The 12,650-nt window shown below is 42.1% G+C and overlaps 1 protein-coding gene across 1 annotated transcript; it reads left to right on the top strand.

The window, feature by feature from the left end:
- Window positions 1-7,870: 7,870 nt before the first annotated feature.
- Window positions 7,871-12,650, top strand: LOC128456083 (amphoterin-induced protein 1). The gene is made up of 2 exons (XM_053440134.1): window positions 7,871-8,155; window positions 8,478-12,650. The coding sequence occupies exon 2, from the start codon at window positions 8,545-8,547 to the stop codon at window positions 10,081-10,083; it is 1,539 nt and encodes a 512-aa protein (XP_053296109.1). The 5' UTR covers window positions 7,871-8,155; window positions 8,478-8,544; the 3' UTR covers window positions 10,084-12,650.

Raw genomic sequence — 12,650 nt, 5'->3', positions numbered from 1 at the left:
CTATTAATCAAGTCCAGTAATAAACTTGTAATAGTGATGTCATAGGTTGAGTAACCATGAGAACAGAGGTCTTCTTGTTGTAATATTTACTATTTTTAGCTTCAGCTCACACATCAATGTACTTAATGCATCAAGTAGCACATGCACGTAAAGTAGGTTGTTTGCACATGTGCAAATGTTTGTGTGAATGCACATGTAACTTCCTATGGGTCTTACTCTAAACTCAAACTCTAGACCTTGTTTTGTACGATAGAACATTGAATATCTTTATGTTTTGGACTGTTTGATTTTATTTCTTAAGGTTTTGATGACTTTAAATACTGATAAATGAAATATTGAATAACTGATCATTTAAAAAAAACATTGTGATGATAGTCACAGCCCAACGTCTAGATCTCGTCATCATTGAAAACCATTCAGAATAGTACATTTTTTATCCACAGTCTCACCATCCAAAAACATTTTACCTTTAAATATCAGACATACAAACATTGCCCCTTTAATTGAAGGGTTTGTTGTAAACCTGACTGGTTACAGTGTAACATCATCTGTCTCCTCCCATCAATATTTCCATCATGAAACATGCCAGGACAGCAGAACATAAGACAAACATGGTGCAGTTGGGGGGAGAGTTTTAATGGCCAGCGATTACAACTGTTGTCATGGTGAAGATGTCTCAAGATGTCTGGCAACACTGAGGAAAGATGGGAAACACACTCACGCCTGTCTAACACATGGTGCGTCTAAAGCGCTGCATGCCAGAGAATCAATAGTGCGAGAATGTCGTGTGGTTTTAGCATGTTGTGTGAAGTATACATGTATGTGTGCGTCTGAATGCAGGAGTGTGTGTGTGTGTGTGTGTGTGTGTGTGTGCGCGTGTGTATCAGGTGTTGACTCGTGATAAAAATAGCGGTCTTGCTCGGCCAGCAGCACCAATCACTGCCACCACAAATACAATGGTTACCATGGCAACCGTGAAAAAATAGACTCCACATACAATATACTCAGAAATAGCAAAGGACGATGCACTAACCCCAGAGAGTCCCCGCTGCCAATAATAACTACCGGTAGATAGGGACGCATAAATATCAGCCGCACTCAGGAATAAAATCCTGCCGTCGCTCTCACCAAAACATAATTACAGCAGCCTACACAAACAATCGAGTCACATTCAAATGCACGTTTAGCATGGGTGTACCAGTGGGAGAACATTAACCAGCTCCTTGTGTTTAATAGCATCAAAGCAAACACACAAACACACACACACACACACACACACACTGATTGTTGAGTGGAGCTGCTCAGTTACCTGATGTGAGTGAGGGAGAGATGCTGTACAAATGTCCAACATGCTGCACTAACAAGCATCTGTCACGTCGCATTTTACAGATGTCTCCGGCAAAAGAATGTGTTGGAGATGAAGTGATGGATGTTGCCTTGGAGACACTTGGTGAGGAGGGTTCACAGCTTTACCGTCAGACAGGAGCTGGAGGAAGAGTTAAAACAAAGGACTGTGTTTAAAGGCTGAATAACAAGATAAGAGCCTTTATAAGAGTTACTTAGTCGGTGTTACCGCAGAAAAAGTAAACGATAAAAGGGAAACATGCAATATAAAAGCAAGGGAAATAAAAATGGAATAGAAATAATACAGTGTAAAAAGAATATGTACAGTGTGTGGATATATACAGTGAAACCAGTTGCATATTAGACATTTAGCTGCACAGACAGAGATGAATAATGCACAGTAAAAAAAACGTCTAACCTGAGTTAAAGTGCTGTCCAGGGTTGATGCATGTAGTCTCGTGGAAGCCCAGCTGGTTGTAGAGAGGAACGACCTGAGACACCTCTCCTTCAGACACGTTGAGTGGATCAGCCTGTCGCTGGAGGAGCTGCCCAGTGCTGTGATGCTGTCCTGCAGGGGCTGGGACTGGGTGTCCATCAGGGTCGACAGCTTTGCACTCTGTCCAACCATCTCCTTAAATTATATCTAATTACACTTATAAGGGCCATTTTCAGACTTTAAGCACATGTTGTTGATTATATGTGTCATAAAATAATAAAATTTATAATAAATGCTTACTACACTATTACGGACTATAGTATGGACTCTTTTATAGACTCTAGTTGAGGTCATGGTGGCGGTGTTCCTGTGCTTCCAACATGTTTGTAATGAAAGAGGTTGTTGTCATTAGCTGTGGAAATTTGAAAGAGAAGGACAAAATGCTTTAAAATATTGTCATAGTTGAGCTGAGGTCTATTCTAAGAAGCATATTTACCAAGTTGTCTGTGACTCCACTCAATACAGCACTGAACATTACATTTTACAGGTTTGAGGTTCAGTGGAGCTCTGGTATTTGTTCCACAGACTGGGCTCTTGAACAGGCCCCTGAACGTACTGGTTATACCAGAGGGTGGCAGTGTGTCCACTATAAAGTACATGTAGTGAAGTAGCTGCCTGCTGCCCAGTGTGATGACTGTCACATCTCTGAGACCTGCTATCTCGACATATCAGACACACACACACACACACACACACACCCATAAACAGACACACAATAAAAGGCTTGAATACACATGCCCTTAAACTGTATCACAACAATGCAGAGGAAAGAGAAGATGAGGAAAGATTGTTTTATATGGAGGTTTTAACAAGGCTACTGTTTTGGCAGACGTTAGATAAAATGTTAGATCTGACAACTATTCGCAAACATCATGTATTTGTTAAAAAAAGAAATGATATATATGTAATATTAAAATATTAAAATGGAATGTTATTTCAAGACAACCAACCAACCTAACTACAACCAGTGTGCATGTGACTGTGTGTGTGTATGTGTGTGTGTGTGGGGGGGGGGTTATACAGTACCTAATTGTTCTTGTTAAGTCCTTTAGGCCTACACAGAGAGAGCTTTATCCCTGTGATTGGTTAACCCATTATTTCTCCCTCTGGGTTTTGAGTCTAATACATTCATAGACATATAATTAGGGAGATTCACTGAGAAAAATAAGACTGGATCTTTGCAATGACAAGAAGATGTCATTAAAAATGTCATTCACTAAAATATAAATGTTACAGATCTGAGGAGGAGTCAAGATTATTCCAAAGACATCTCAGTTTATTATCCGCGGAAAGAAAATAGGAACTACATCATGGCTGAGATATTTCGCTCATGACCAAGTTAGTGGACTTTGCGACATTTGAATCACCAAATTCACAGCACAAGCAAGGATATCATCTACATATACAGTCATTTTTTGAAAAGGAGCAACACATAACATGACACAACTCAACATGCAACAGATGACAACCAAAAACAAAAACAAAACCTGAAGATCTGCTGTGTCAATGTCTAACATTTATAATTACCTCATTATTATCTAGGGCTTCAATTTGACTCCACTGTACATTCACATGATGTTTAGTATCAGCTCCTGCAAATCATTTAAATCTATTTGATTTCCAGCTGGGAGCAGCAGCAGCAGCAGAGGCTGGCTTCATTTAGCTGATGGAGCTATAGAGCTGTGTGCTGAGTTATTATTATCCAAACCTGCTGCCACTGCCCCAGAGCGGCAGCTCATTTATAATTCACAAGGGAACTGTAAGTCTACAGAGAGTGGAGGAGCGCCCATCTTTAATCAACTTCGCTATCTGATACATCTCAGCTGAAAGCACCTCAAGCAGAATCCGCTCTGTGAACGCTCTGTGGTGACAGCGACAGGTGAGTTTACACGACTCAACTCTGGAAGTGAAATCCAAACTGTCTCAACTGTGCAAATAGAAAAAACAACACTCATTTGGGACAATGTTTGAAGGAGAATGTGAAAGAAAGGATAAAGCAGATTTGACCTTTGTGATCAATTTGAAGGATGACACTGGTGATTTGTCAATTAACTCCATGAATGACCAAAACTGACAGATCAGTCAGTATCTCAATACTTTCAGACTTCAGTATGTGTGTGCCTGTCAGCCCCAAGACCTTTTGTTACCTCAGCTGAGGAGGTTATGTTTCCACCCCAGTCTGTCCGTTGGTTGGTTGGTTTGTATGTTATTACGTTTGTGAGAAAGATTATACAAAATAACTCAACCAATTACTGCTAAACTTTTATCTTAAAATATTTTCACTGTTTTCCCAGAGAATAATTTGTGGATCTTGATGTACAAATTATGTTTTTTAGCACACGACTCAAACAGGAGTATTATTTGCTGGTTGAGCTATTTACTATCAGCTGGCTGTTTTTTGTGGGAATAAGTCGACATAAAGTGTGTGAGTGCTCATGTTAATGGTGTTCACGTGTTTTCCTCAAGAATGGAGCTTGTGGCCCGAAGAATATCTGGCTTTGGCTTATCAGGCAACACTGTTCTTTTTATGGTTCAAGGTACTGTTAACTAAAGAAATCAGCCACTGTCCATTGTTTTCACATCATGGCAGCTGAAATGTTGGGTAATAACTACAACTGAGTTCATTTTCACTTTGGAGATTGATGCACATCCCTAACAACACAGCTCCACATCTCACTGGACCAGAAATTATCATGATGCATGTCGTTGCTGAGTAAAAATCATATTGGGGTATTAAATAAACTATAATGAGTTCAGATAGTTCTTCAATGCTGTCGACTAAAAACATTGAATACTGATTCAATTACTTAGAAATTCCTGGTCTCAATGCTCAAAACAGAGATATCGTATTTCATTAGTAACTGACCTAATTGGAAAGTGACTGGGCTGAATTACTGGCACTTTTTCAGATGAAATTATCATGAATACTTCATATGCTTTGTCCAGAAAGAAACACAAACAGATCTGGTGGAGGATGTGAGCATGGATCGAAAGAGACATCCAGCAAGGAGATTAATGATGATGGAGGCAGATAATATTACTAACCGCTCTGTAGATGAGCTAATCAATAAATAACATATTCCATCGGGACTTTCAAAAAGGTTTTAGTTTTTTTTTTTTATAACTGAGCATCCTCATCCAAGTTTTGACACATTCATCACATCTCCGAAAGCATCGATCATTTCCCAGTGTGGTGTAAAAAGGAAATGTGAGCGGAGAGTTAGAGGATAGGCTATAATCATTTCCTATAGCGTAAACTTTCTCACTTAATCTGAATGTATAATTCATTGTTCTTATGATTCCTTTCCAGTGAATCAAAGTAAATAGACTGAAGCTGTACATCATAGCAGCTCTATATTGTAACAAGAGCAAATTACACATTAACATGGTAAACCACATTTTGATGTTGTCTCTGGCATGGTGGTAAAGTGCCTTGCCTTGTAGCATGAAGTTCATGGTTCAAAACCCTGTCTTTCTGTGTGGAGTTTGCTTGTGCTCCCAATGCCGATGTAGATTTTATCGGGGGACTCCGACTTCCTCCCTCAGTCCAAAGACATGCATGGGTTAGGATGATTGGAAAATTGACCGTAGATATGTCTGTGTGTAAATGGCGTCCTCCGCAGCCTCTCGCCCAATGTCAGCTGGAATAGGCTGCAGCCTCCCTCACCCCTCAACAGGATAAGTGGTATGGATGATGTAAGGTTTATACAGTAGATGGATGGATGTACAAGTACCAGACCAGACTCAAATCTTTTTTATTCTATGTGCAAATCTCCCCTAATGTCTGAATTCAGCTTCCTTCACGGATGACATTTCATTCCATTCTGAAGATGGCGCTCTCGTTGTCTTCTCTCCCCACTGTCCCCTAATCTCCTGCGACCTTGGCGCCCATAGCAATCAGTCTCTATTCTATGTGAAGGTTTCCGTGTGAGGTGACCTTGTGCCTAGCAGAGTGATAACCAGATACTTAATGTGCAGCTCTACATCGGCTGGACGGTCGTCTGTCATATAGACGTTTACATCTTCGCCCTTTTTCAACCTTGTTCAGCTGCAGGCTACTAACTGTGTGTGTCTGCGTGTGTGGGTGTGTGGGGGTGTGTTCTCAGATTTTTTTCAGCACTGTGCTCTCCGGATGCTCTGCAGATCACATGACCCACTCACCTGCCTGCTCAGCCGTCCCCCATTCCCTCGCACAATTCCCAGTGCAGACATTTCCACCTGTCATAAATCATGTGTGGCACAAATACAATTAACAGAGGCTTGCATGTTCCATGGAGTCAGGACTGTGTGACAGTGAGCCAGGGTGCACAGGGAAGCATCTATAATTCTATTATTTGTATGATCAATTTACCACACAGAACCTTAAGGGGGCCGGGGACAAAATGGACCTGGGAGAGGCTGCACAGAATTGTAATGTAGTCAATAGTTCTTGCGGAGCCCCTCTGAGCCCCCGGGGCCCCAGGCAACCGACCTGTTGTAACACCCCTGCACTCCAGCACAGGACAATTTTACACATGGCTCAGAAAGTGAGATGAAGCTACATGGTTATACTGTCACTCATATTTGTCCTCTGGCAAGCTGATGTGATCATGGCTGCCAAGCTAAGAACAGGGCAGGTCAACATGAGATGGAATCATCTGTAAAGACTCCACATAACTAGTTTCAGTGCTTCATGATTACACATATCCTACTAATGTTATAACTGTTGTTATCCAGCTCACAGCAGGATTCAAAGCTGTTTACGTTAACCACTTAATGAGAGCGCTGCACAGTACTCCCCATATTGATCCTCTCACACACTTCTGCATTCACATCACGTCCCAACCTAAAGACTGCTGCAGCTCGCTCACACACACATACACACACGCACTCACACACACATACACACAAGCACACACACACACAAGCACACAAGCACACACAGTGAGCATTTGCCCTCTCCTTCACATGAATAATAACACAGACCAGGAGGAAGGGCTTCATCATTAAAACCATCATAACACTGAAAGAGCCATCGCCTGTGAATGTGCCATGAGAGCAAAGAGATGGTAAACCCTCCCCGAGGACCCCCACTCACCTTCCCCAACCCCCCATGTGTGAAGAGTAGAAAAAGGAGAACAATTAACCTTCATCATCCTCCTCCCAGATGATTACCTATTCTGCATGGCAATCAATGTGTTTAACAGACAGTGATTATACACCTCTTCTTCTTCTTCTTCTTCTTCTTCTTCTTCTTCTTCTTCTTCTTCTTCTTCTTCTTCTTCTTCTTCTTCTCATTATTACTTTCGCCAAGGAGGATATGTTTACATCTGCATTAAATTTTTTGATAATCAGCAGGATTAGGCACAAGAACCCGGTACATTATGGTACAGATCCGGATCCTGGGCCAAACCAAGTATTTATTTTCCACTCTCTGTGACATTGTGAGATAAGATGTTTTTCAACATTCAGAATGAATAAATATCATATCTTTTGGGGATAATATTTATGATTAAGTGAAATTTGGTGCAGATCCAAATACAAATCTGGATCTAGTGAACTTAGATGCGGTTTCATTGGGGGGTTTCATCTTGGAGCTCCTAACTAGCTATTACTATTGCTATTACCATCATCATTATTATCATTATACAGACAGATTATTTCATACCAGGGGTAAATACTCACGTACTTACAATACTAACCACAAAGATGAACATTTATTAAGGATTGTTTACAAAATATGCTTGAACAAGGAACACTTTTCAAATAGATCCGCCACTGCCTCATACACATAAGACGATGTTGACCCATACGTTTTTTTTAAATGTACACACTTCTATTATTGTAAATTTACTTTTGAATTATTTATTATGTTACAGTCTTTATTATTATTATTATGTATTATTATTATTATAGAGTATTCCATACACTGTTATCATACACATGCTGTATCCTTTATAATGTTAAGGTCATGTGTGTGTTTGGAAACTAGTGTTACAGTGTAAATAGAGGGTTGGTGTTGGATGCGACACACCCCCTGCTCCGCTGTGCAGCGCGCGCCCCTCAGATCATCGATCACATGGTTCGCTCGTCACCGAGCACCGTGTGTGTTCGTCAGGAGGAGGATGACAGGCAGGAGGGACCAGTGAGCTCCGCGGATCTGCTTCTACTGCTGCTGCTGCTGCTGCGATGAAGAGGAGGATGACGCTGTCCTGTTGTGGATCATCTCCGAGACTGGGCCGCTGAAGACCCCCGCTCCCAGACCAGCCCTCCTCTTCCTCCTCCTCCCTGGTCCCTGCTCCTCTGATCGGATCTTTGGAAACCGGCAGTAAACAGGTGAAGCAGCAGCGGGCGGGACGCTTCAGTCCGCTGGGATCAATGTTAAATTAAATTAAATCCTGACAGAGGAAGGTGATGGGAGGAGGCCACTGAAACAAACATGTATGTTAATGATCGTTGGATTGTTAATTTGATGGCTTGATTTAATAACACTCATTGGTTGACATTTGTATTTTCTGCTGAGCAACCACAACTTTTCAACAGTGACTGGCAGGCTGCTGCAGTGCACCTGCAGGCATCTCAATCTGCAGCTTCATTATCTCACATAGCCCTCACAGCAGAGATGATTTACGTTTGTCTTTTGAATATGTCCCCACAGCTTCACAGCTCTCCACTGTGACGACTCGGCGCAGCAGGTCCACACTCCTACAGTTTGTTATCCTGACATGATGGGGGACTCCCTCTGCATCTCCCTACGCGTCGCCGAGGCAGTGCTCAGAACAAGGAGCTTGATCACGGTCTTGCCTTTTGCTTTGCTGCTACCAACAGTAAGAGTCAGTGCACAGTTCATGGGAAGCCCCCTGGACTGCCACAAGACCTGTGTGTGCGCCAGCAACATCGTTAGCTGCTCCAAGAGCAACCTGACCTACGTCCCCATCGCTCTTCCAGAATACACAGCCGTCCTGGACGTCAGCTTCAACTCCATCACCAAGCTCCGTGCCGAGTGGACCTCCGTCAAACTCAGCAGGCTGCACACTCTGCTGCTCAACAACAACGGCATCATTTTTCTGTCCTCCGAGGCGTTTGTGTCCGTGACAAAGGTTCAGTACCTGGACCTTTCGTCCAATCGCCTCCGCCTGCTGGATGAGGTCATTTTCGAGCCGCTGGTCAACCTGGAGGTGCTGCTGCTTTACAACAACTGCATCTCTCAGATCGATCGCTCCGCTTTCTCGAGCCTCATCATGCTGAAGAAGCTCTACCTGAGCCACAACCTGATCTCACGCTTCCCCCTGGAGCTGGTGAAGGAGCGGAGCCGGCTGGAAACTCTCAGACTGCTGGATGTTTCCTCCAACCGCATCAAAGTCCTGCCCTTGCACGAGCTTCAGGCCCTGCCAGCCTGGATCAAGAATGGCCTGTACTTCCACAACAACTCTTTGCCCTGCAGCTGTGAGCTGTATGAAGTGGTGGCACGCTGGTGCCTCAAGGAGCTCAGCTCCGCTATTGACTTCAGGAGCAGCCACACTTGTGTGTTACCAGGGCAGCAGAAAGAGAGAATGGCCATACTGGATCTGAACAAGGTCCATTTGAACTGCAGTGAGGCCAAACTTTTGGACGAAGAAGCTTATCTGGACCAGTTCCTCGTGCTGGACTGTGATACCAGGAAGAAGGACATGACTAAGAGATGGGCACTGCCTGGAAACATCCCACTGTCTCTTAAAGCAAACACTACTGCTGTGAAGCGTCCTGACGGCAACCTCCAGATCGGGCCCCTGAGTGCAGAGGACTCCGGGGTCTACACCTGCTATGCCACAAGTGACTCGGTCAACGAGACGCTGTATGTGACTGTAGTTGTGTTTAACTCCACCATGACTGGTGGCATGGAGAACATGAAGACGGCCTACACCACCCTCGTAGCATGTCTGGTCAGTGCTGTTATGGTTCTAATCTACCTCTACCTCACACCCTGTCGCTGCGCTTGTTGTCCGGGTCAGGGCCTGGAGAAGAACGACCCCTGTGACAGCCTCCATTCTTCAACTGTCAGCGTCTCTCAAGCACACAATGAGACGGGGCAAGAGCGAGTTGAAGGTGGCTTTAGCTACAGACATGTGGGCTTCCCAGATATCAAGGACCAGCTGGAGCAGAATGGGAGGTTGAATCCAATAGGTGAGGAGGACGAGGATTGGCACGGGGAGAGCAAGGAGAGAAGGAGGTCCGACGCAGAGTCGGTCAGCTCCGTGTGCTCCGATACCCCCATGGTGCTGTGAGGGCTTCATCCACACGGCTGTGCAGGACTCAAACATTGGCATCTTCCAAACAAAGCCAAAGCTCTGTCTCTCATGGTCAGCGGCAGTGTTTCAGTAGCATGTATCATTGATTAGGAAAAAAGGAAAGATTATCGGTGCGGTGAAAAAAAATAATACCCCAAAGCACTCTGTTAATGCTTAAAGATATTTAGCGAAAATTTAATTTGACATCGCAAGAGTGGTATTTGTGAAGACACAAAACATGAAGCATCTTCTTTCATTGCAAATGAGCTTTCGAAAATTGCAACTATTGCTTTTACTGGCTGAACCTGCAAGGAATCGCTATGCAAGTTGTAATGGAGGAGTTTGAATATAGTTTTCACTTAAGTCCTTGATTGAGAAAAAAAAAGTAGCCATCAACCCCAGTTACTCACAGCATGAAAATATGCTCGATGTTATTATTAGATAAAAGTTACACAGCTTTTGTTATGCACTGCGAATCTTGGCACGACAAATACTAGGAGTTTTAAAGTGGTCTGACAGAAGCTGCTGCGTGATATAGAAACGATTATAAATATAAATGTGATTATTTATTCTTCATTTTACATTCCTGTTTGGTTTGGTCAGCACTTACAGGACGTGATACTGTTAATTACTCTTATGCAATTTTACCATTTTAAATTGTTTTAGATTTAGTGCTCCAGTTGAAGGGTTTTTGAATCCTTAAACCTTGTATGCAAGTCTGTTTTAAAAACCAGCAGATTATATGTATTGTTGTGGCAGTTATTCCCATTGATCATTGACCTCATACACACTGTAGGTATTAGTCAAACTGATATCTATTCGTTTACATCAATATAAACACAACTACTAGCTATTTACAGACAAATTGACATGAAAAATTAAGTTAAGCCATCTATGTCACTAATATTATAATGCTACATTCCAGATTCACTGTAAAAATATTGAACAAAGGAACATATTTGAATATTGATGAGCTCTATTGTGCAGAACTAGGTATAAAGAGGCAGTTTCTTTGTAAACTGACATGACAGTGGATTCAGAGAGTCTGCAGAGACAGTTTAGAGTTAAAAATAAATATAACCCTCGTAATAAACTGAAGCTCATTTAAATCACATTCCACAAGTCATCCAAGATGTTCTCTGTTAATGGAGCGACTGACGACAGATTTCAGCCTTGCTTCTCCGGTAGAGAGGTTCCCAGTCGGTTCTACTTCTGATCTCGTAACACAATCCAGCAACCAGTAATCACAGGACAGACGAGTTGTAATTAACCTAATCAGAGTGATTTTCCCTTCTCAGATTGCCTGACCCGAGTCATTTTTAGAACCCTGAAGAGGCACAACCAGTCAATGTTTCCCAAGAAAGAGCCAATGATAAGATAAGAGTCTGAAGAATAAGAATCATTTTATAGATAATAATGTTTTGTCTTATATTTCACTACACTAATCTAATACAGGGACTATTACACTTATCTCCAGATCCCTCTTAGAGGTCTGGACAACCAGGTCGAGAACCACTGATCAAGATTGAACATTTTAAATTTTTAGGGTTCAAATGTTCAAAAACATTATAATGACAATTTTTGGTTTGGGCTGGAATTTCAAATATAATATCTACTGTTATATTGCAGTTAGGATAATATGTTATGGTGAGAGCGACATTCAGACCAGCAACATAAACATACACCCTTCCATATTGGATAGTTAATAGCAGCCAGGCAGGAGGAGTGGCCCAGGGGAGAGAACTGAGAGCGAGTACCATCTACTGAATGCTTCTGGGCGTTAGTGCCTCACCCAGAGCAAATCAGGAAATGCCAGCCCGCCAGCCAGAAGTCTCATAAACACAGTCAGGAATAGCAGCTTGTAGCCGGGCCAGCACACAGGCAGCCGGACACAGCTGAAATGTAAATATAGAAGTTGCACTTTTCAAACACATCTACATTTTAGTTCATTTGAAAATGCCTTTAAATTCTTGACTTTAGAGGTGTTAATAATGGTGTCGTTACGAATGCTGCTTCCATTTGGTATGAACACATGTAAATCAGGAAAAAAAAATGCGTCACAAAACTAAATGGATTCAACTTAACGCAGAATGAAACTCCCCTAGATATTGGATGTAGCAATGGACAGTGCTTTTATTTTGAAGGAACAATACTTTCATCCTCTCAGTTCTGTAGGTGCTTTTTCAAAAATAATTTGGGTGATTCTACACCTTCATTCAACGTCTATGGAACTGACTGTAAAATAATGTAGCTTGACATGCTGAGAAACCTTATATCTCTCATAGGGACACATCTACTCTATGCTAATGTACATACTTCTCTTAAAACCAAAGATTTATTTGCAAACATACATTAATAACCTATATGTTCAGTGTTTACAGTCAGTACAGTTATACTGTCTTTACCATGTTGAGCTCACCTACTGTATATTTCTGTGTTGAGACACAAACTTATATTTTAATATATGCAATCCTGTATACAGACTGCTGTTAAATTATTGCTGTATTGTACGTTGTCTGTTAATGTATTGATCCTGTATTTCATAAACTTCATGTCAACAAGAA

This window comes from Pleuronectes platessa, chromosome 2 (genome assembly GCF_947347685.1).
Source record: "Pleuronectes platessa chromosome 2, fPlePla1.1, whole genome shotgun sequence".
In the NCBI taxonomy this organism is placed as follows: Eukaryota; Metazoa; Chordata; class Actinopteri; order Pleuronectiformes; family Pleuronectidae; genus Pleuronectes; species Pleuronectes platessa.
Note: the sequence above shows the minus strand (reverse complement) of the source record. Positions and strands in the feature narration are given on the sequence as shown.